This window comes from Ornithodoros turicata, chromosome 9 (genome assembly GCF_037126465.1).
Source record: "Ornithodoros turicata isolate Travis chromosome 9, ASM3712646v1, whole genome shotgun sequence".
In the NCBI taxonomy this organism is placed as follows: Eukaryota; Metazoa; Arthropoda; class Arachnida; order Ixodida; family Argasidae; genus Ornithodoros; species Ornithodoros turicata.
The window spans coordinates 10,929,948-10,950,788 of NC_088209.1; the positions used below are offsets into that span (position 1 = coordinate 10,929,948).

Below are 20,841 nucleotides of genomic sequence, written 5' to 3' on the forward strand. Positions count from 1 at the left end.
CGACGAACGCGGAGCTGTTTACCAGATATCTTGCGAAGAATTGCCCAGCTGTTTATATCGGTGAAACAGGATGAAAAACAAGCGCAAGAATGAAGGATAAGAAGGGATATCACTAAATCGACAAAATATCCAACTGAACTGTATGACCATGTGTGGCTAGCCGGACACAAAGCCCTGACATTTTAGCGCGTGAAGAACAGTGGGGAATACGTAAACAATTCTAATCTTGGTTCATCAAAAAGATGAGCAGTTCCATCGACAAATACCCTGGCTCTATTTGGGAATGCAGCCTACTGTTAATAGATAAGTAAGCATTGCAGCCAAGCTGCTTGTTTCTGATGATGGGACCAGTACTGTTCCCAAAATGTCAAACTTTGAGTTGTTTTTAACGTTGTTGTGGCAGTGTGCAGTTTTGCCAACAAACGTGACACCTCCTGGCCTTTGGAACGTATTCAGTAACAGACGGAAATATGCGCAGTTTCCAAAAAAAAAAAAACGCAAGAAATTCACAGTGTAAACATAGAAGTGAGGAGATGCACACAAAGCAGGCTGCACGGACCACGTTGACTAACTCTGAGTGCGGTTCATCCCACTAGTGCAGTCTGCCGTACGCAAAACAAAGGGACCCTTTTCTCACGCTATGTCACGCTGGGTGAAAAGGCTCAGAAGTTTGGAGCAGAACATCATCGAATGAGCACAACACCACAAAAATATTTCACCAGGAAGTATTCAAAATTATTCGAATTAGATTCGCAGTCTGAAGAAAATATTGTGATTCGATTCGCAGTGCAAGCGAAATATTCGTAAGCTATTCACACAGCTCTGCTAATCACTGTCATTTTGGTAACAGATATCTCCAACTTCTGAATTGTTGCTGAATAAGGAGACTCATTCTGGTTTGCCGGTCAGCGGGGGTCAGCGCCTTGTCCCTTTGCCGTCGTAAACCTGTTTTGCCAATTTTCCCGGAGAATTGGGGATAGAAGGAGCGGCCGAAGCATTACCGAGGGCAAGGAGAAGGGCTTTATTAGAAACCTCGAACAGCCGAGTAGCAGACGACAGCGGAGTAGCAGACAACATTTCTCTAGGCCAATCAGCGAGCGTTCTCCTTATAGCGTCAGCGCGAGGTTCCAGGCAGATCACAGGCTGGTACTGCTCTTCACCACCGTTGCGCACGGTCGCTTTTTGCGGCGTATTTTAAATTCAGTTTACGCGATAATTATGACTCTGTGGTGTAAATTACTTCGCATGGTGCATCTTACTGGCAAACTTAACAGTTTTATAGGAAGAAAACTGGGTGTTAAAAATGACTTCTGTGCTACTTTAACACAAACATGATCGTTCCCTTGAAGAGTGAAGATGTGTACAGTGTCTTTCTGCAATTTACTGCTTTGCCTTCCCCATTGACTGCATATTTTGTGCCCATTTTTATAATTCTCACTCGCTTATCGTTGCAGCTTCCAGAAATTATTACGGGACCAGAGTCTGATTTTTGTATTGCTGGTCACATCGAGTGGATGGACAGTGAATTGAAGAAGGTCTGTCCAGACATGGAAAGGGTATCTGAGTCTATGAAGACAACGTTTGAAAGCAGGCGATTGTGGTTACGAGAGCAGAACCCATCGGTGGGTGGGATTCTAGAAAGGTACCCAGCCCTTGCAAGACAGGATCAGGTATGTTATTGACAACAACTGTGCTGTTGCGTTACCTATAGTTAGAGCTACAAGTTTCTGGGTTTAACCCGATTCTCCGAATTTGCACCCCGAATTGAAGGTTGCCTCTTCAGGGTGAAACCCGATTTTTACCCGGCAAACTGCCCTCACTGAGACGTCTGTGGGAATGCACACTAATATGAAAGAACTGATGTTCTGAGGCTGGAACAACATAGAAGGGACAAATACATACAAAGCCCATGGTTTGTCCCTTCAGATGACGCACCCTGGAAGTCACTGAGAAGGCGTGGTAGCTTAGCTCAATTGGTAGAGCCCTGGACCGGCAATCCAGAAGATGTGGGTTCAAGTCCTACAGCTGGCTAACCTTTTCAGTGACTTTCATCTTTCATCGAATGCACACTAACTTGTAAATACGACTACATCAGTGTTTGTACCGAACCAGTACAGATAGTTTTGAGTAAGTGAGCCCAATTTCTTCCCGAATTTAGAATGCAGGAAGTTTTTGTTTTTCCTCCCCAATTTGCGTGAATTTCGAGCGCCTGTTTGTTTACCCGATTTTTACCCCTCGAATTTGGAAAAAAAAAACATTTCCCGAAAACTTCAGGCTCTACCTACAGTGTTATTTTGTGGATTTGGTACAGCAGCCTACTAATAATTCAGACTCTACGAAAATTCTGACTTTCGAACTCTACGGACAAAACTGCTGGCACTGTCAAACGCCCCACAGAAGCAACGTCTATTCCCGTGGTGAATAATTCAGACCATTACTTGGTAGACTTGCTTCGTTACGTATTTGTACTTGTCTCGCTTGAGACCCGCATGGTTTTTGGGATTTACCATGTCCTGAGTGCCAGAAATACGACAGAAAAACGTACTCCCGATGCGACCGATGTTTCGTACTGCTTTTACGGCACAAAGGGACTTCACTATCCCCGACATGACGCACGCATAGATGAGCGTGTGTGCGTAAAGTTGGAGCTTACTTGCACGCGACCAAGTCAGAATGCCTCCCACCGCTTCAGATGTCTTCCAAGAACTCGTATTTCAATATGCGTATCTTTGAGCTGGAAATACAGTGGATTCCTCTTAAATGAAACTCCGAGGGAATGGAAATATTGTTCCATTTATCGGAAGTTGCATTTAAGCAAAGTACACAGATTTCACGGAATGCAACTTTATTTTAAGATGATCAATTTCCACTACTGTAGGTATCTAGGAAAAAATGAGTTAATGGCTGCTCTCTTCGCATATTACGATTTTATATTGACAAAATGTGCGTGCATGCCAGAGGCTTGGAAAAACTGTGCATCCTCTTATACACATATTACCTATCCATATCATGTGATATCGTTCACATCCTCATTCAGTGTGCGGCCTGCTATGACGACATTGACTTCCCAATCCCAAATTAATTGACTATAGATGCCAAAGTGACGACGCCGTATCACATCCCAAACAGTGTGAGCATCAACATTGTCTTTGACTGAGACGACATATGGCAAGAAAGTTAGAATTATGGCAGCAATGATGTCCTTCACGCACGCCATCCAATGTGGTGACTACACTGATGAGTAGGGCTCATAATTTCAGGCACGAAAAAGTCCCGAAGCAGGCAAGCATTTAAAGTAGCACGGAAGCCATTTTTAACACCCTGTTATCTTCCTACAGTTCAGTAGATCAGTAAGATGCACCATGAGAAGTACAGTAGAACCCCTTTATAGTGATGTCGTCCGGACCATGAAAAATCTTCACTATATCAGGATCTTCACTATATCAGTAGTTCATTTTTTTCTGGCATGTATGACCCACAGAATGCATGTAAGCAGCAGATATTGATTGTAATGGAATACGCACACTTTATTTACATGAATACACCTGAGAACAAGTACATTTGGAACTGGTGCTATCTGAAGTGTTGCAGGAAGGAGGTCTGCACAAGATTTTACCCTCATGGCCGCTTCTGCTTACGAAGCTCGAAATGCACTGCAATGCACGGCGCGTTTGACAACACCAAACAAAACAAAATGGCGAGCCTGGATGCCTGGCTGGTTGGTCATGACTCATGACCACGCCTTTCATCCTTCGTCATTGATGACGCCCAACTTCTGGAACACGGCGTGAGTTCCGTTTTCGACCACGATTGCGGAACGAGTCATTTTTTCAGGGAAATTTCGAAGTTTCGGCCGACTTTTCTTCACTATATCCGGTTCTCGGACAGAAAGTCTTCACTATAAACGGGTTGCCAATACATGGGCGTCTACGGGCATTCAATTGGGACCGTGATTTCCCTTCACTACATCAGTTTCTTCACTACATGCGGGTTCACTATAGCGAGGTTCTACTGTAATTCACACCACAGAGTATAACTATTGCAGATATTGAATTTAAAGTACGCCGCAAAAAGCGACTGTGCGCAACGACGGTGGAGAGCAGTACCTGCCTGTGATATGCCTGGTATCTTGCGCTGACGCTTCAGAGACAACGCTCTCTGGTTGGTCTAGAAGAATATTGTCTGCTACGCTGCTGTCATCTGCAACTCGGCTGTTCGGGGATCTGAAAAAGCATTGCCCCTGTCTCGGTCATATTTCGGCCGCTCCTTCTATCCCCACTTCTCCGGGAGAGCCTGCAAAACTGGTTTACGGCGGCAAAGGGATGGGGCGCGCACCCCCGCTGACCAACGAGCCATAACGAGTTGCCCCTGCAACGTCAGTGGCGACTTGGCATCATACCTTCTCCTCCTCTCTATACCCGGAGTGGCGAGTTAAGGGTGAATGTGCGGAGCTATGTTTATGCGAGTTCTTTTCTGGGAAGCAAATTGCACACATCAAATCCTTTCGCACTATCCAGTAAGATGGCACACACACTTTCATCAAACGTTTTAATCTGATATGTACATATTTTTTTAATGGCCCTCGGTACATCTTTAAGCCCCAAAGGGCACCAGAATGGGGTGTAAAAGGAAAAATAGGCATATTCTCCTGAGTATGCACACCGACTTTCTTGTAAAGCTTTTCACGATGTGCAGTGCTGGTGCTTGCATTCGTTTGAATAATATGAAGTCTCCAGCTGCTTGTACAAGAATAATTCTATGTATGGGGCCAATCTCACGATGGCAACGCCACTTTTACACTGCTATTTTAGCTCCTCATTGTCTGGAAAGTAGACTGTAACCAGGGTTCCAGGTTTTTGTAGCTTATTTTTTTGCATATTTGGATGATGTTTTTCAGAGTTCATTATGTTCTGATGTTTCAGAGTTTTTCGTCTTTTATTTGTCATATCTCTATTACCGTAATTTCACGCATCTACGAAAGTGTCCCAATCTACTTAGTATGCAAGTTGCTTTTGAAAGAGAATCTTGGCCAAGTAGGCTGTGAAGTGGTGCCAGATATTACTGTATCTGTTTCATACGCATGTTTCCGTACGCATTAGTACTTTTAAATGCAGCCATTGGACAGCTACCTTTGGAGCTTTGTGCACACTCTCAGCTTATCCCTAGTGTCTTACTTTTTTTCTCACTTCAGATCTTTGAAGAGTTTGCTCGAATCACCAGTGTCGACCCTCAACAAAAGCTCTATGAAATAGTGGAGCAGTACTGCGATTCCGTTGTGCAACTCTCAGTCGGTAACAGGGCTGCACCGTTAGTTGGTCAAGCTCTGCATGCTGCAAGTTTCTGCTCCGGTGATGCCAAGAGAGGTATGTACTCCGTCACCAGTGTCACTGTGCGGTCTGTTTATTTTATCTTCATCGACCTCTTAAGCAGTGTTGACCAAAGGGGCACCAAAATGCAGAAACAGGTTCACTTCATATTACGTTACACGTTACGTTAATTTCATACTTCTTGTGATCATTCGAAACTTTCATTCCGTTATGAAGCTACAGTCAAAATTATACCGGATTCTTTCTTGCTTCGGCACTGAGCAGTAAGCGACGCTTCAGCTTGTGCAGCAGTGTTTTTAGCCCATACTGCACATGAGACGCAATGGAGCAGTCCCGGTGAAAAACATGGTGTGCATTGTGAAGTGGAGTGGCGTCCCTGTCTGTAGGCCGTGAAGAATAAATGTTGTCAGCGGAACATGCAGGAGAACTGTTGTGGGCTACAATTCAGTAAATCGGTCTGTAGAAACGCAGCAGTGCATATACTGAACACTACGATCGGACCCATTCCAAATTCACACGCCCAGGATAGGTACGTGCACGCTTCTCTTGCAGTTTCATTGGATGCTGCCAATCTTTGCCTCCTGGGGATCCAATTCGTTGGAGCCGAAAAATGTTGTTTTCATCGCTGTTTTCTTCTAAACAGTAGCATTATATGAACTACAGTAAATCTCGGTTATAACAGCCCCACTTATAACGAATCTTCGGTTATAACGAATGCCTCACGAACGACCGTCAAAATTTGTATTGAGTCTATGGAAATTGCCCCCGCCTATTATGAACGAATTGCCGGGGAGCCTTCGGTTACTGCGACCGAAAGAGCTCCCTCGACCACTGGAGAAGGCGAGCGCGCGACGTCAGACGCCCGCGGATTTGTCAGGCGCCGCTTGCACGTGACCTCGCTTTGCAGCCAATGCGCTGTCACCATCAGCGCGCGTTGCACGTGCACCCGTTTGACCGATGATCTTGGATGCAGGTGAAGCGGGAAACTTTGCGAAACTGCTTCAGAAAAGCTGGATTTGTTCATCAGGCACTGGCTACAGACGCCGATCGTGAAGTGGACTTCGGTGTGCGTGATACCGACACAGAACTTTGGGACAGAGCAACGGCTGCGAATCTGACTAACGGCTGTCAGTCTTTCGAGGAGTTCGCGACAGCAGATGACGATGCACAGGCCGTCGCGGATTTCAGTGATTCGGACATCATTGCCGACGTGCGCCCGCCGCCAAACGAACTTTCCGATGACGATGATGATGACACAGTGTCTTCCCCTCCTTACATTTTAACTACAGCGGAGGCACTCAAGTACGTTGCTTCGCTCCGCGATTTTGTGTACGCGAAGGCGCTCGCCGCGGCCCACCTGGACCACCTTGATGACTTGGAAAACGCCGTGATCTCCGCAACTGTGTATAAACAGGCGCCATTAACGATGTATTTTCAATGAACGGCATACATGACTCATGTTTCTTACACTGCTGGCCTTTTGGATCAAATTTTTTGTCCATTCCATTTATAGCGAACTTCGGATATAATGAACGGGTTGCGCGCGACCGTCGAGTTCGTTATAACCGAGATTTACTGTAATTTTCTTTGAATTGTCCTAATTGAAACGAGAACTTTTATTTGAGAGGAGGTCGTTTTTGCATTTCAGTGCCCCTTTAATAAATGAGGAAACCCGTGACTTTTTGTGGTAACAGTGAGAGCAGTGCATCTAGCAGCACTCTGTCCTTTCTGATGTCGCTCAATGGCCAAAAAGAAATGTGCTATTGCCAAGGGCATCATCTTTAGAACGAAAACGAATGACACGCCTTGGCAGCCTTGCCAGAGCTGGACGTGAGTGTGTCTGCCAGAGCGTCGAACCGAACCGAAACCGGAATTAACCGGATTTTTTAGCTGGAACCGAACCAGAACTGAACCGTAATTGCTAGCCTTGGAGATGAACCGGAACTGTTAAAAAGCTTGGATTACCGGTTCAGTCCAGGTTGGTGTGTGGTGGGGGTGATGTGGGAATTCGAGCGAATGAGCGTAGAAATGCGGGGTAGTTGGTAACTGTACATAATGATAGACGGAACACAGCCAGGGACACGGACGAGGAAGTGCACAAACGAACTGCTGACTCTCAACTAACAGAAGTTTACTTGCAACACACATTTAAATGCAAAAACAAGACACAAGGAATGTGACAACACCTTATCACAATAGCGAAACAGAAAAACTAGCTGCTCAACATATGATGGTTGCGATCCGGGCACGTTCCAAGATATTCCATTTCGGCTGATAAGAGTGACAATGACGGTGTGCTATTGAATAATACCACAATAGTGCCGTGGGTTCAAAACGCGCGTTGCTCGGGAAATTCTGGAGACCTTCTTAATCACAAAGTCAGAGGAAGATCACTGTGTTAGCACACCGTCATTGTCACTCTTATCAGGCGAAATGGGATATCTTGGAACGTGCCCGGATCGCAACCATCATGTGTTGAGCAGCTAGTTTTTCTGTTTTGCTATTGTGATAAGGTGTTGTCACATTCCTTGTGTCTTGTTTTTTGCATTTAAATGTGTGTTGCAAGTAAACTTCTGTTAGTTGAGAGTCAGCAGTTCATTTGTGCACTTCCTCGTCCGTGCCCCTGGCTGTGTTCCGTTTATCATCGTGTCGAACGGTCTGCCTGTGTAGATTGGCGACACGTTGCTCGGGGAAGGGATGAAAGGGGGGTCCTGTTGGTCGAAAAGCAGAAATATGTGCATAAAGAAAGTAACTTAAAGAGCTCGTATCATTTTTAGTGGCTACCTATAATTTGTAGCACATTTGAACCTCGAACCAGTTCCGAACCGGTTCATCGAACCAATATATGTTAACTGAACTGGAACCGAACCTTTATGGCTGAAACCGAACCCAAAACAAGCCGAGAAACGTTTCGGTTCGACGCTCTGGTTGCTGCAAGCGGACCCTTGTCAAGCTGTACTTTGCAGATTTTTGTCTGTTACTCCACACCTGGATTGGTGAAAAATAAAATGAATTGAATTGAATTTTCATGATAGCGCAGTTCTCGCGAGAACGAAAAAGACTTCCTTCCCTGGCGGTTTCGTTATTGCGGGGTTCGTCTGTATATCATTCCCAGCACATCCCCCTTGCCAGGAACGGCTTGACGGCATGGTAGCCCCTGGAAGCGCATTTCATTTCATTTCATTTCATTACTCTACTGCATTGTACTGGGAGGGCTATTTAACAGGAATGTCGCTCACCACTAACAATTTTTATTTACAGTCGCCGTCCCATTTTTCGTACTCTGCCGGGATCGCGCAAAAGTCCGAATAATCGAGCAGTCCGAAAAAACGAATTTCGCTTCAAAATAAACTTTACTGAGCCTTAGTAGCCTGGAAAAATTTGTCGATGCTCTCCTAACGCGCTTCCAGCTCTGCCTGATAACATCAGCTTCTATTTCCCGAAGCGACATTTCGTCAATGTACACTGTCAGAGGCACCACAGTCACCAAGTCCGCAAGTCGGCTTCACCTAACGCATGCGTGCTTTAGGTGAAGCTCGCTTTACAGCGCTGTCGCGCGACTCGCGGGTGGACGGCACGTGCTGGGTAGACCTCTTCTAGTCAGACAAATGGAAAATGAACAGTCATCACTGCCTATTTTTTTGCCTCAATAGTTTAGTTGGTTGATTTCTTTTGATTCGAATTTCGGATGATACCAATATTTTCCGTCACCCCAAGAGAGGAATTCGCAGGTTGGGCAAACATGATAATTGATAACTGGGGGTTTACGTCGCGAGACAACTGAGGGTTGGGCAAACAGAGTCCGAAATATCGAGTGACGGAGCTGCACGGCGTCTGAAATTTTGGCCGTTCTTATACATCAACTCTATGGGACCTGCGGCCGTTCCGCGAACGAGTCCGAATAATCGTGCATGTCCGAAAAATCGGTCGGCGACTGTACTTATTTATTTCATTTTTGTGTAGTACAAATTTAGTATGTAGTACAAATTATGTAGTACAAAAAAGTACGTAGTATACAGGCGAGGGTCCCTAGCACGCTAGTATGGGCCCCCTTGATAGTTACAATGTGAATTAATAGCTCTATATATTGATTTAAAATGTTATACAGAAAGTGTAATCAAGATAGTTGAGTATAACATATGAAAAAGTAGTCTGTGGCAGTTCAGATGTTACAAGAATTGTCAACATAACATCATCAGTAATTTAGTGATGTGGGATAACAAAAAAAAGGAAGAAAGAAAAGGAAAGATAAAAACATTTCATCGAGGAGTATGTTCATAGATGCATAGGCTTTTCAATCTGTCTCTGCTGGGTCCCCAGCCACACTGGGATCCCGGGGAATGAACGAGCCGACCGTGAGGCTCGGCGAGCGTTGGCACAAGAGGAGTCAGCTCTAGGACTACCCTACCAAGACATCCTGCCAGTGTTAAAGAGAGCTGTCTGCACACAGTGGCAGCAGGAGTGGGACATGGAAGAAAATAACAAGCTACACCTCACACAGCCACACGTTTCTCCCCCGCATCGGACTGAACACATCAACAGATCATCCGAAGTTCTTTACGCGAGATTGAGGATTGGACACACATGGCTCACGCATCACCACCTACTCAGAGGTCAGGATCCGCCAGCTTGCGCGCACTGCGGTGACAGCTTGACTGTCTTGCACGTACTGGCATCCTGCCCTCACTTCGAACACCAACGCCAACAGTATTTCACCGCATTCTACAGATACCATGTCCCACTCCACCCAGCCCTTCTACTGGGTGACACCCCTCTTGTGCCGTTTGATAACGTAATCAAATTTTTGACCACGTGTGGGTTTCTTAGTCAGATGTAGATGATAAGCATTGCTCCGCTTTTATCCATTATCACCGAACTCCTCATGTAAATATGTCATTGTCACACTTGTAGATAGCTTTTAACTGCCATGCTCGCTTGCTATCGTCATCCCCCTCTCTCTTATCCTGGTCAATCAATCATCGCTCATCGCTCATACCTGTAGATAGGTTTTAACTACCACACTCTCTCTCACATCATCTTTCCCATAATCGTCTCCGACACACTCAGCATAGTTTTGGCGCTCTATGGCCGTTGTTGCCTTTGTGCCATTAAACACATAATCAATCAATCAATCAGATGCAGAGTGGTTTATTGGTGTCGTTGCATGAGGAGCATACGTGGTAAACAAATGTGTTGGGATGAAGAACACGTTACTGTACAGGGGTGATATCTGTTATTGGTGCGCTTTGTTTAGGAGGTGGTCTTTTAACTTCTCTTTCAAACATCTCAATGTACTAACCAACTGAATATCAAGCGGTAGCAAGCAACGGGAAGTGTTGTAGGCAAAGGAGAAGCATCCATAATTGGTACGTATAGGGGGAACGTGTCACGATTGAGTTGATGTGCTTTTTGTACATATAATTCGTTGCAGAGCTGTAAGTGTTATGGAGTCTGTTGCAACTAGGTTGTTTATAGTTTTGTTTGCTAATTGAACTCATCTGAACGCAATATATTTCTCCATGGTTACTATTTGCACAGTATCATAGGCGAAAGCCATGGGGTGATGTCTATTAAGAAACAATATGATTCTCAAGGCATTATCTAAAATGGTTTAAAGAAACTCGGAGAAAGCAATAAAATACCTCAGATTTTGATTTTTGTTTGTGTATGGCCTTTGAGCTAATACGGGGTATGGGGGGGAATAACGTTCTGATGAACAGCATAAGGGGTGCATGGAGCAAAAAGGTTTAGAACCATTGCCCTAAACCAGAACAAATGCTTGCCACAAAGGTTTAGATGTTTTATTCGATTGCACTGGATTCACCTCAGTGGTCCATATATTGGAATCAAAAATCTGCAAAATTTAGCCAGTAGAAGCCGGAACTGCCAGATGCATGCTGGACTGCGGCGTGCGGAACTGCGTGCTGTTACAGTGGGTAGCTGACTACTCGAATATATTCGTCGCATTTGACAAAATACTATTCGAATCGAATGTCGAACACCTAATTACTGTATTCGGCCCAAATATCGAATATTCGCTGAGCCTTAATAAATCTGTGGTCGCCTGGATCGCCTGTTTGCACTAGCGAGAGTCAAACTAAAAGTGTCAGTCAAAAGTGTACTGTAACTGTGGTACACTTTTTACCCTCCAGTCTGTTCAACACAGTATAATTGAAGTAGATTTTCGATGTGACTCACTCTTAACTCTCTTTCAGATCTCACCTGCCTAGCTTTCTTCGTAGCTCTGCCGAGCCTTTTAAAGGAAACCCACACTTCATTCATAAAATCAAATGTAAGTGAGTCTTGATTGGGGCATTGGCACTTATAACGTTGCAGTTGCTGTCAGTGTCAGACAAGTTAATGAAAATTGTATTGTAAACCTCCTTCCCTGATACAATGCCCACATGCAGCGCCACCTAGATATGAAAGGACTGCTTAAATCCTGCTCTCACTGCTTCAGCATATGATGTTTAATTTAATATATTTAATGTTTAAATTAAATATCATATATATAAAACGTATATTTCATATTGAAATTAATATAAAAATCGATAAAATTAATATTTAAATTAAAAATAACGATATTTAGTTTAGTTTAATCATCATATGGAGTTTAATAAATGAACACACCCTATGGATGTAAGTCAGAGTCGTGACGTAGTAGAGCCATCATTTGTCGTTGACTCTAGCGACCCACCTCAAAAGGAGTGTCGCTGCGAGTCGAGTCTCGAGCACCTCTAGTGCTGAATCCACATATTTTAAAACGTGTATTACTATCACGTGCGCAACGTCATTAGAGCCGCACTGTGGCATTTTTGCTCTCCTAGAGTCGACTGTCGCGACTCTGGAGTTGCTAGAGTCCAATAACCGAACACAACCTTTGGTGTCATCTGCTTCAGCTGGTCACGGCAAACACAAGCTTTCAATGGCTACCAGGGGCCCCTTTCCATACTGCGGTTGACAAAAGCATCTTGTAATGGACCTCTACCCGAGAAAGGTCATCACGACGTTGGTAGACAGACTGAAACCGAAACAAATCGGAAGGGGAGAACTGGGTTCCACGAATGGGCACTTGTTCGCTGCCTCGTATTGAAAGAAAAGTAGGAGCGAAGGTTGCGTCCTTTTCAGGGACCATCGTACTCCCCTCAAGACCGTGGCCTTCGGGCACAACACTGTTCGCCCCTAGCTTCGAGCGTAGTTCAACTCTACCAAATTGGTGGTGCTGTCGAACACTGTGACGTCATTTGTTCACAGACAGGGAGAAGTCTGTTGTCCTGGGGCACTGTCAAACCAGTAAAGCACAGATGAAATACAGTCACACCTCATCACAGCAAAATCCGATATAATGAAATTTGCGACATGGTATTGAAATAATTGACAATCCAATAAGGAACAATGCACTTTAACACTCACAAGAATGAAAGAGTTTTTTTGCCTGCATCTCAATACAACAACAGAAAGCTCCTAGAACGGTTTTCACTGCACCCCAACTACGAAAATGGCACCAAGACAACATGAAGAGAGAATGAGGCCAACACAACGCTCAACTTACAACGGTTTACTACGAAAGAAAAAACCTACTGGTGTCAACCTGCCACATACCGTTGTAAACATCTTTTCACATGGAAACCGGCTTGAACAGCCATGAGTTGAAGACACATTATCTCCCCCCTCAGCGATAGTTAAGGTCCCTGGTTTTCGGCAGCACCGACTTTTAGATTGCACGATTTTCCACGGCAAGGTGTCAACGTCTGCTTGAAACGGGAAACACTTTATTTTGTTGTATTTGAAGAGAGCAGAGCGTTTACCAGAGCATTCACAAAGGCAAAATGGCTGGAGCATATACTGAAAGACAAGTTCTTGGGAGCACTTTCATCTAGTGTACTGGGCTGAAAAACATTTGTAACGGTGAGGGGGTGCGTCTTTGCTATTAACCCTGGGATCTGCGAAGTCAAGGTACTTCCAATTACGTTTCCTCACATCCCTTCTTGTCAAATACTGTGTTTTTAATTCAGGCTATTGTCTATAATGTGAGCAAAGCTGTAAAAGCGATGGAACTGCACTGTTGCTTGATGAGTGTTACGAATACATAAATACTTTCACGGCAAGCAGCACGCGAACGATAAAAATATGTACCGATTTTACTTGCTCCTCCATATCTAGTTGACGTTCACGGAAGCCTTTGCTTGCTTTCAGCACAAGAAAAATGTTACCTTCGGAACAAGATGTCATAAACGTCACATTTATCCGAATACATCCAGGTGACGTCCTGGCGACGTTCAGTCAGTTCCCAAAATCTCATGTACTGGATCTTCCATGGATATCTCTGGGATCTGCAGTCTAGTTCCTCCATTCAAACATCCAAAGCGCGATATCCTGCAGACCTACTTAGGATATCTATTACTTACTGGGTAAAATCGAAGCGCGAATTCCGTTCTTGGACATCCCATAGATATCACATGTATGTGCAAATATTCAGGACGGTTTCCGACCTTGTAGGGATCTCCTAGGGATATTAATGGTTTACTCTGTTGTAGTTCAAGTGACAGTATCGTCCACTGCGTCAGTGGACCATCACCCAAAAGTGTGTACAAATAAAACAAAAGCATCGCAATCACTTCGGTAGCACTGACGGCGTTGCGAAAAGCAATCGCCACGGTCGCGGAGATGCACGTGCCAGATATCCGCACGCGAAAACGCAGGTGCGTAAATTACGCGATTGTTTGTTTTCTAGTCATTTTTTGTTCTAAACTAGCAGTCCGCAAATTATGCTATGGCGCAGAATACACGAGTACCTATGTCGAAGGGTCACATGTACTCGGGACTCCGGACAGCTAAATGACCACTGTGATTGCCCCTAACTAAGGCTGCACCCCTGAAGGACCCATATTCTTTGTAGTGATGTACCAACTACACCAAGTCTCCACATTGATTCAATCCATCCCTAACACGTCCCCAAAGGGCACAAGAGCATTCGGTGCATCAACCAGCATGTGCTCCTCCATGTGATGCTTCTGTCTCTCTCCTCAGCCATTCCCTGTAGGCAAGGCAGAACACTATCACCTGTGGTGATTGACACTGATCAGGCTTGCGTTGCTCGCGCCACGTGTCATCGGCTAGCCGGCGACGGGTTACCCAGAGAGGGTGACGCAGGGGAGAGAGGCATGTGGAGTGCAGTTTCCGACGCAAGTACAAGTGACACGGCACATCACCCGCATGACAGCTTGCCTTTTCATATCGTTCATAGCGACCTTTAGTTCTATAGTTCAGTGGTTCTATAGTTCAATAGTTTATTGAAAACATCAAAAACATATACAGGGTGTCCCAGAAAATGTGTCATTGAATTATAATAAAAAAACTACACCACCTAGAGTCATGCGGTCAATGGCATTTGTTCTTACTGGGTTTTTGCCGCCTCCTCGTGTGAATGTCGTGTAACGTAAGTTTAATTATGTAAATTTTTGCGAGCGTAAGTCGGAAATTTGCGTAGTAAAGGTCACTTTTTTACGCCACCAATGTGAAGAGCGTGTCTAATTTAGTCAAATTAATGATAATTGACAGGGATATACAGGAGCTTTCCTCTCAGAAAAAAATAGCCGAACATCATGCTCTACGGAGGTCGCACAGAATAGCGCACGACGAATTTTTCAGCGCAATCTTTGTCAGTTCGACGAAAGGAGGTTCGAAACCCAGCCCTCCCCGGCATCGCACAAAAAGATAAAACAGGCACGGCTTATCACGTCCGACTTTCGCTGGGATAATGCTTTCCCTCTCCCAATTTTAGGAACTGTTACTTTTTCTACTATCACTCTGTGGGCTGGCTTCGGAACCTCCTTTCATCTCACTGAGAGCGATTGCACTCAAAAAGTCATCGCGCGCTATGGTCCGGTGCTCCGAAAAGCATTATATTCGGCTATTTTTTCCAATGGGATAGCTCGTGAATATCACTGTGAATTATCATAAATTTGAGTGAATTCAGCACGCTCTTCATATTGGTGGGGTAAAAAAGTGACCTTTACTTGGCGAATTTCCGAGTTCAGTTCGCAAATATTTACATAATTAAACTTGGAGTACATGACATTCACATTAGGAGGTGGCAAAAACCTAATGAGAACAAATGCTGTTGACCGCATGATTCTGGGTGGCGTAGTTTTTTTATTATAATTCAGTGACACGTTTTCTGGGACACCCTGTATACGAGCAAATAAAGGACTGAGAGGGCCGGCCCTGGTAAAAAGATTTAAAGATGTTCTTGCAACGTATCATGAAACGTAACACGATATGTATAAGGTGCTCAGGCACGAACTTGAGAAGAATTCTGTGATTCGTATAAACGCGGTTCCATTGCGTGTCTACGTTTATTATTGCTCGCCTCTTTACAATTCGCTACGTAAAAATGTCGTCAGATTTCATCAGTTTCGGTGCAGTGAAAGAAATTATGATCCCCATAAGTTTCATTATGCTGAGGTTTGACTCACGACCTACTAGACTATAGCGACTATGTCATAATCGGCAGACTCAATGAGGAACCCGTCCGCACGATCCACTAGGGGCGCCATTCATCGGCCCGCGAGATCTGCATCGCGATTGGACAATGGAAATTCGAATTTTGAACGCACAGAAGCGAACAGAGGATTCCCGTAGCAGACGATAGCAGCAGTTCCTATGAAAACGTGTAGAATGATGATGATAATCAACTTTAAAAAGAAGCACCTCTCGTGGTACATCCACCATTTGTACAAAAATACTAAGGAAAACTGAAGTACAAAGTATTGCAGAAACTGAGGAAGCAATAAGCGGGCTGATGAGTGGCGCCACCGCTATCTTCCCAGTGCGGCACTGGGAAGGGGTCCGTATGAAACGGTCGCTAGAATCTAGTAGTTTGTGGTTTGACTGTACGCTGAAAAAGCGAAATGTGTTTTATTTTCCGTATTTTCTGTATTTTCAGGTCAACCTCCCAGTGTACCCTGTGGTTGTGTGTAGTGAAGAAGACTTGCTAGCAGGAAAGGAATGTTCCGTACAGATTGGCACCTTCAGGTTTGAGGCACAGACGCCCAGCCTTGCTGTGCTGACAGCATTTTGTCTCTATTGGGTATTGAATTTCAAGTATGAAGCCTGGTGCAGACGGACTTTCTGCATCGTTGAAAATCTCATGGGTCTGGACATTATTGCCCCATCTGGCATGTGCATTCAGCTGTTGTCAACCCTGAAGAAGCAGGAAAAACCGTAACTACATCAGAGATAGTCGATGTGAGCAGTATTGTTAATGCTAAGCTCGCATCCCACAATAATTTTATTCGTGTCCTCGACGTACATTCAGCAAATGGTCTGCCATACTCCTGTGCAGCTTTGAAGCTGTAATGGATACTTGTCTTCTGTGCATTTTTATCCAACATACAAAGACATGGAGAGCAGACAATAAAAGTGATGGTTCCTTGTCTTCGTAATCTATCCATCCATTGGTTCAACCATGTATCAATAGAGCCTGAGGTTTTAGGGTTTAACCAGATTCTTCCCCGAATTGAAGGTTGCCTCCTTAGAGCTAAACCCAATTTTTACCCGGCAAATTACCCTCACTGAGACGTCTGTAGGAACAAACACTAACTTGTTTGACAGCAAATGGAGTTACATCACTGATTCTACAAAATCAGTATAGTTTGAGTACCTGAGACAGATTTCTACCCGAATTTAGCATACTGGACATTTTTCCACCTGAATTCGCACTAATTTAGAGCACATCGTTATTTACCCGATTTTTACCCCCCCCCCCCCTCAAATTTACAAAACGAAATTATTTCCAGAGAACTTCAGGCTCTATGTATCAATGACATATCTGACAGTCAGATATATCTGGGTACATATATTTGGGTGACGAAGTTTGTTTCTCTTCGATGGAAGTGTGTGAGGATATTTTGTTTCTAATTTATGTTGGAAGTAGATGGAAAACTTGTACTTAAGAAATGTGGGTTATTCAGGTCTGCAACTGTTGGGCATTGTACAGAGTACCCCATGTAACATGCACCAAAAATTTGAAAAAAAGACTGAACACTCCATACAAATGAAACCAACTTATTATTACTAACCAGTATTTTTTTTTATTGTACCTAATTGATCACATAAGAGTAAATAGCTTTTAAAATATTGGTGTAAGGGTCGAGGTGTCAGAAGTTGTGGGCACCTTGATGAAATGCCTGACCGAACTGCTTCCAGTGAGATACGCTTTGTCTGTGTACCTTTGTGCTACAATGCAAAAAAAAGATACCACTGCACAATGTACATCAATTGCTGTGCTTGTTTCTCTCTCTCTCTCTCTTTTCTTGCAATGACCCTGTACTGAAAATTATATAGCTTATTACCTCTACAAATATAATGGCAATATTTTTATAAACTGCCACAGCCAATTATGTTGCCACAGTGCAAATTGGCATTCTTCTTAAATAGTATTTTTACTCTGTGGCCCCTGTGCTTTTGGAGAATGTGGGGTAATTCTCTAATAGACGAGTAGCTACACATATTCTGTACAGAGTTGTCACATTGTGGAGGTTCTAGCTTTGTATGTTGTGAGCCTGTTGAAATCAGTGTCAGGTGTCAATCCGGAAGCATGCATCTTCCCTGAAGGAGGAAAACAATGAAATTCTGCTGGAAAATTTAATTAGTAAAATTGGGGAGCAATAAGGAGCAGTACAATCTGTGCAGTACATATGGCCTTGTGCTTTAGAGTTGTATGTTTCTTTTTTTTTTTTCTTTTAAATGTGCTGTTATTTCAGGAAAGAGTTAAGAACTGGAAGTTTGGTCTCTTATCAAAATACTTTAAAAACTGTGAACACCTCAGTGAAACAGGAAACAATGCTTGGTTAGCCTGTTCTGTTCAGTGTTCTGTTCCAGACACTGAGCCAGTTCTGTGCTGAGTTCCGTCCTCTTTGTGCCCTTTCACTGGGGGTCTTACAGTTTTAATGGTTTTAATTATCTCAGGAGGCATATAGATGGGCAAAAGCAGGCAATATTAGGCAAGAAAGCAGATTTTGGGGTGAAAAGAGAGGCACTTCTTGCATTTTGGATGGGCAACATTGGCCAAAAAAGCAGATTTTGGGGTGAAAAGAAGAGGTGCTTCTTGCATTTTGGATGCGCAACATTGGCCAAAAAAGCAGATTTTGGGGTGAAAAGAAGAGATGCTTCTTGCATTTTGGATGGGCAACATTGGCCAAAAAAGCAGATTTTGGGGTGAAAAGAAGAGGTGCTTCTTGCATTTTGGATGCGCAACATTGGCCAAAAAAGCAGATTTTGGGGTGAAAAGAAGAGGTGCTTCTTGCATTTTGGATGGGCAACATTGGCCAAAAAAGCAGATTTTGGGGTGAAAAGAAGAGGTGCTTCTTGCATTTTGGATGCGCAACATTGGCCAAAAAAGCAGATTTTGGGGTGAAAAGAAGAGGTGCTTCTTGCATTTTGGATGCGCAACATTGGCCAAAAAAGTAGATTTTGGGGTGAAAAAAAGTGGCACTTCTTGCATTTTCGATGAGCCGTGTTGAATGTGCCCTCCAGTTCCCCTATTAGTGGCTGAATTGGCACTTTGTCAACGGGTAGCAAGCCAGCAAGCCTTGACTCACCTCTCCCTAACAAATTCCCCTAACAAAACAAGTTAGTACTTGGGGCATTTAGGGTTTTACCCCAAATGGCAATGATGAAAATTGGGGGTGGGGGAGAGCATGATGTTCCCTGCAAAAACAGGTTTTGCCGGGGTAAATGCAATAATAAAACACAAGGCCATAACAATACAGGATGGCACGAGAAATGCGCCTTAGTTTAACCAATAATCATGTGCAAAAATTTGCCCAAAGGCAAGTGGCCAGGCAAACAGCATGCACATAGCACATTTTTTGCCAACCTTCATGGCAGCTCAGGTGTCCAAGCAGCTTGCACCACGCTGACAAATCGGAGACATCCAGAACTGAGCTCTGATCCGCTTTGGAGCACCGCGTCGTGCACAGTGTTGGAGTCGTTTTGGACAGTCTTGTAGAAGTAAGCTTGGTTTGGCTCAGTATGTATGATGTGCATGATGCATACATCACATGTAATGCTACTAGAATGGCAATGCTTCACTTTCAATTGCACAAGCAGAAACTGAGTCTAAGGAATGCTTTGAAAGACGATAAAACATGTGACCCACAGTAACCTGTATTTGCGAGCTGGATAGAACATATACTGAAATACAAATCGTACACACACGTTTGTTAGGGGTTGTGTGGCGTAAACCATTTGTAATGGTGACAAGGATGTATCTTCGCAATTCCTGTATTTCTGCATCAACCCACAGTATACCCAACAACATTTCTGACATCCCTTCCTATCTGTGTTTTTAGCCGTGTAGCCGTGTTTTTAATTCAGGTTACCGTCTCTATAAGGACAAACAAATATTTCCTGGATCTCCCATAGACATCCCTAGGATCTGCAGGCTTCTTGTCATGGGACATTCAAACATCCAGAGCACTATATCCTTCCAACATACCAGGGACATCTGTTGTTTACTGGAGTAAGCCCAAAATGCAATGAAATTGTGCGATATCCCATAGATATCCTATGGATGTCGAGATATTGAGGACGTTCGCGACCTTGTAGGGATGTCCCAGGGATATTAATGGTTTGCTGGGGATCCTCATGTCTCTCATTCAATCTCCAGAGAACAGTGTTTTTCACTGCCACACCTCTGGCTACGAACAATATCTCGCAGTATCTCCTACTCTCATTATTTCTTACTTTGCAATGACACTTCGTATCAAAACAGAAGACTAACACCTCAACTAACACTGCCAGCTACGGAAGCATCAAGACGTAAAGTACCAATGCTCAAGGCATACATTGGAGGGATCTTTCTTAGATATCTTGTATGTGGATGGTTGTGCACCTGAGGTGTAGGTAGGCAGTGTTACCCGAGGTCACCTGCCTCCACATTTTGGAATAGCCGGGCCGCTTACCTCGTTGCCTTTTGTTATCGAGAGAGCCTCGGGACGAGAGGCGCCTATATTTCGAACAGAGACATGTTCTCCGGAGCCCGATTTGCTGGATTTTATACCTTGTAGCCTGTTTTATTTTTACTTCGAGGAGGCACAGGCAAACAGGCTGCAGTCAACACGAAGTGTCCAGTCTCAAAAAATGAATGTGGTGCAAGCAATACATGAAAATGTCAATGCACGCCTTAGAAGAGCTCACACAATACTAAGCATGGACTAGAGATGGATTTTCAGCTGGGCTTGATACCTTGCACAGACTATCCTTGCGTTTGCTGACCAGGAGCGAGGTAGGCTTCGCCTCCTGGATGCGGGCCAATAGGAGGATGAGAAGGGCAGGCACTTCCCAAGCCACTGCTCTTGTCTAAGAGATGACACAGTGTTGCCGTTGTTTCACGTGTTACGAGGCTTCTGCCATGGCGCACCAATCTAAGCAACTGCTTTGCCGTCCGTTAGCCAGCAACTGCCGCTGTTCTGCCTGCCACAAGGCTTCTGCCATGGCGCACCAATCT

General features: G+C 44.2%; 1 protein-coding gene across 2 annotated transcripts in view; it reads left to right on the forward strand.

Moving 5' to 3' along the window:
• The window catches only part of LOC135368099 (uncharacterized), a 33,158-nt gene extending 16,391 nt beyond the window's left edge, over nt 1-16,767 (forward strand). For both annotated transcript variants that reach the window (XM_064601174.1, XM_064601175.1), the window contains 4 exons: nt 1,455-1,670; nt 5,192-5,363; nt 11,543-11,619; nt 16,276-16,767. In XM_064601174.1, coding sequence (XP_064457244.1) covers nt 1,455-1,670; nt 5,192-5,363; nt 11,543-11,619; nt 16,276-16,557 — 747 coding nt within the window. In that variant the 3' untranslated portion in view covers nt 16,558-16,767. The remainder of the gene's footprint in view (nt 1-1,454; nt 1,671-5,191; nt 5,364-11,542; nt 11,620-16,275) is intronic.
• The last annotated feature ends 4,074 nt before the right edge of the window (nt 16,768-20,841 follow it).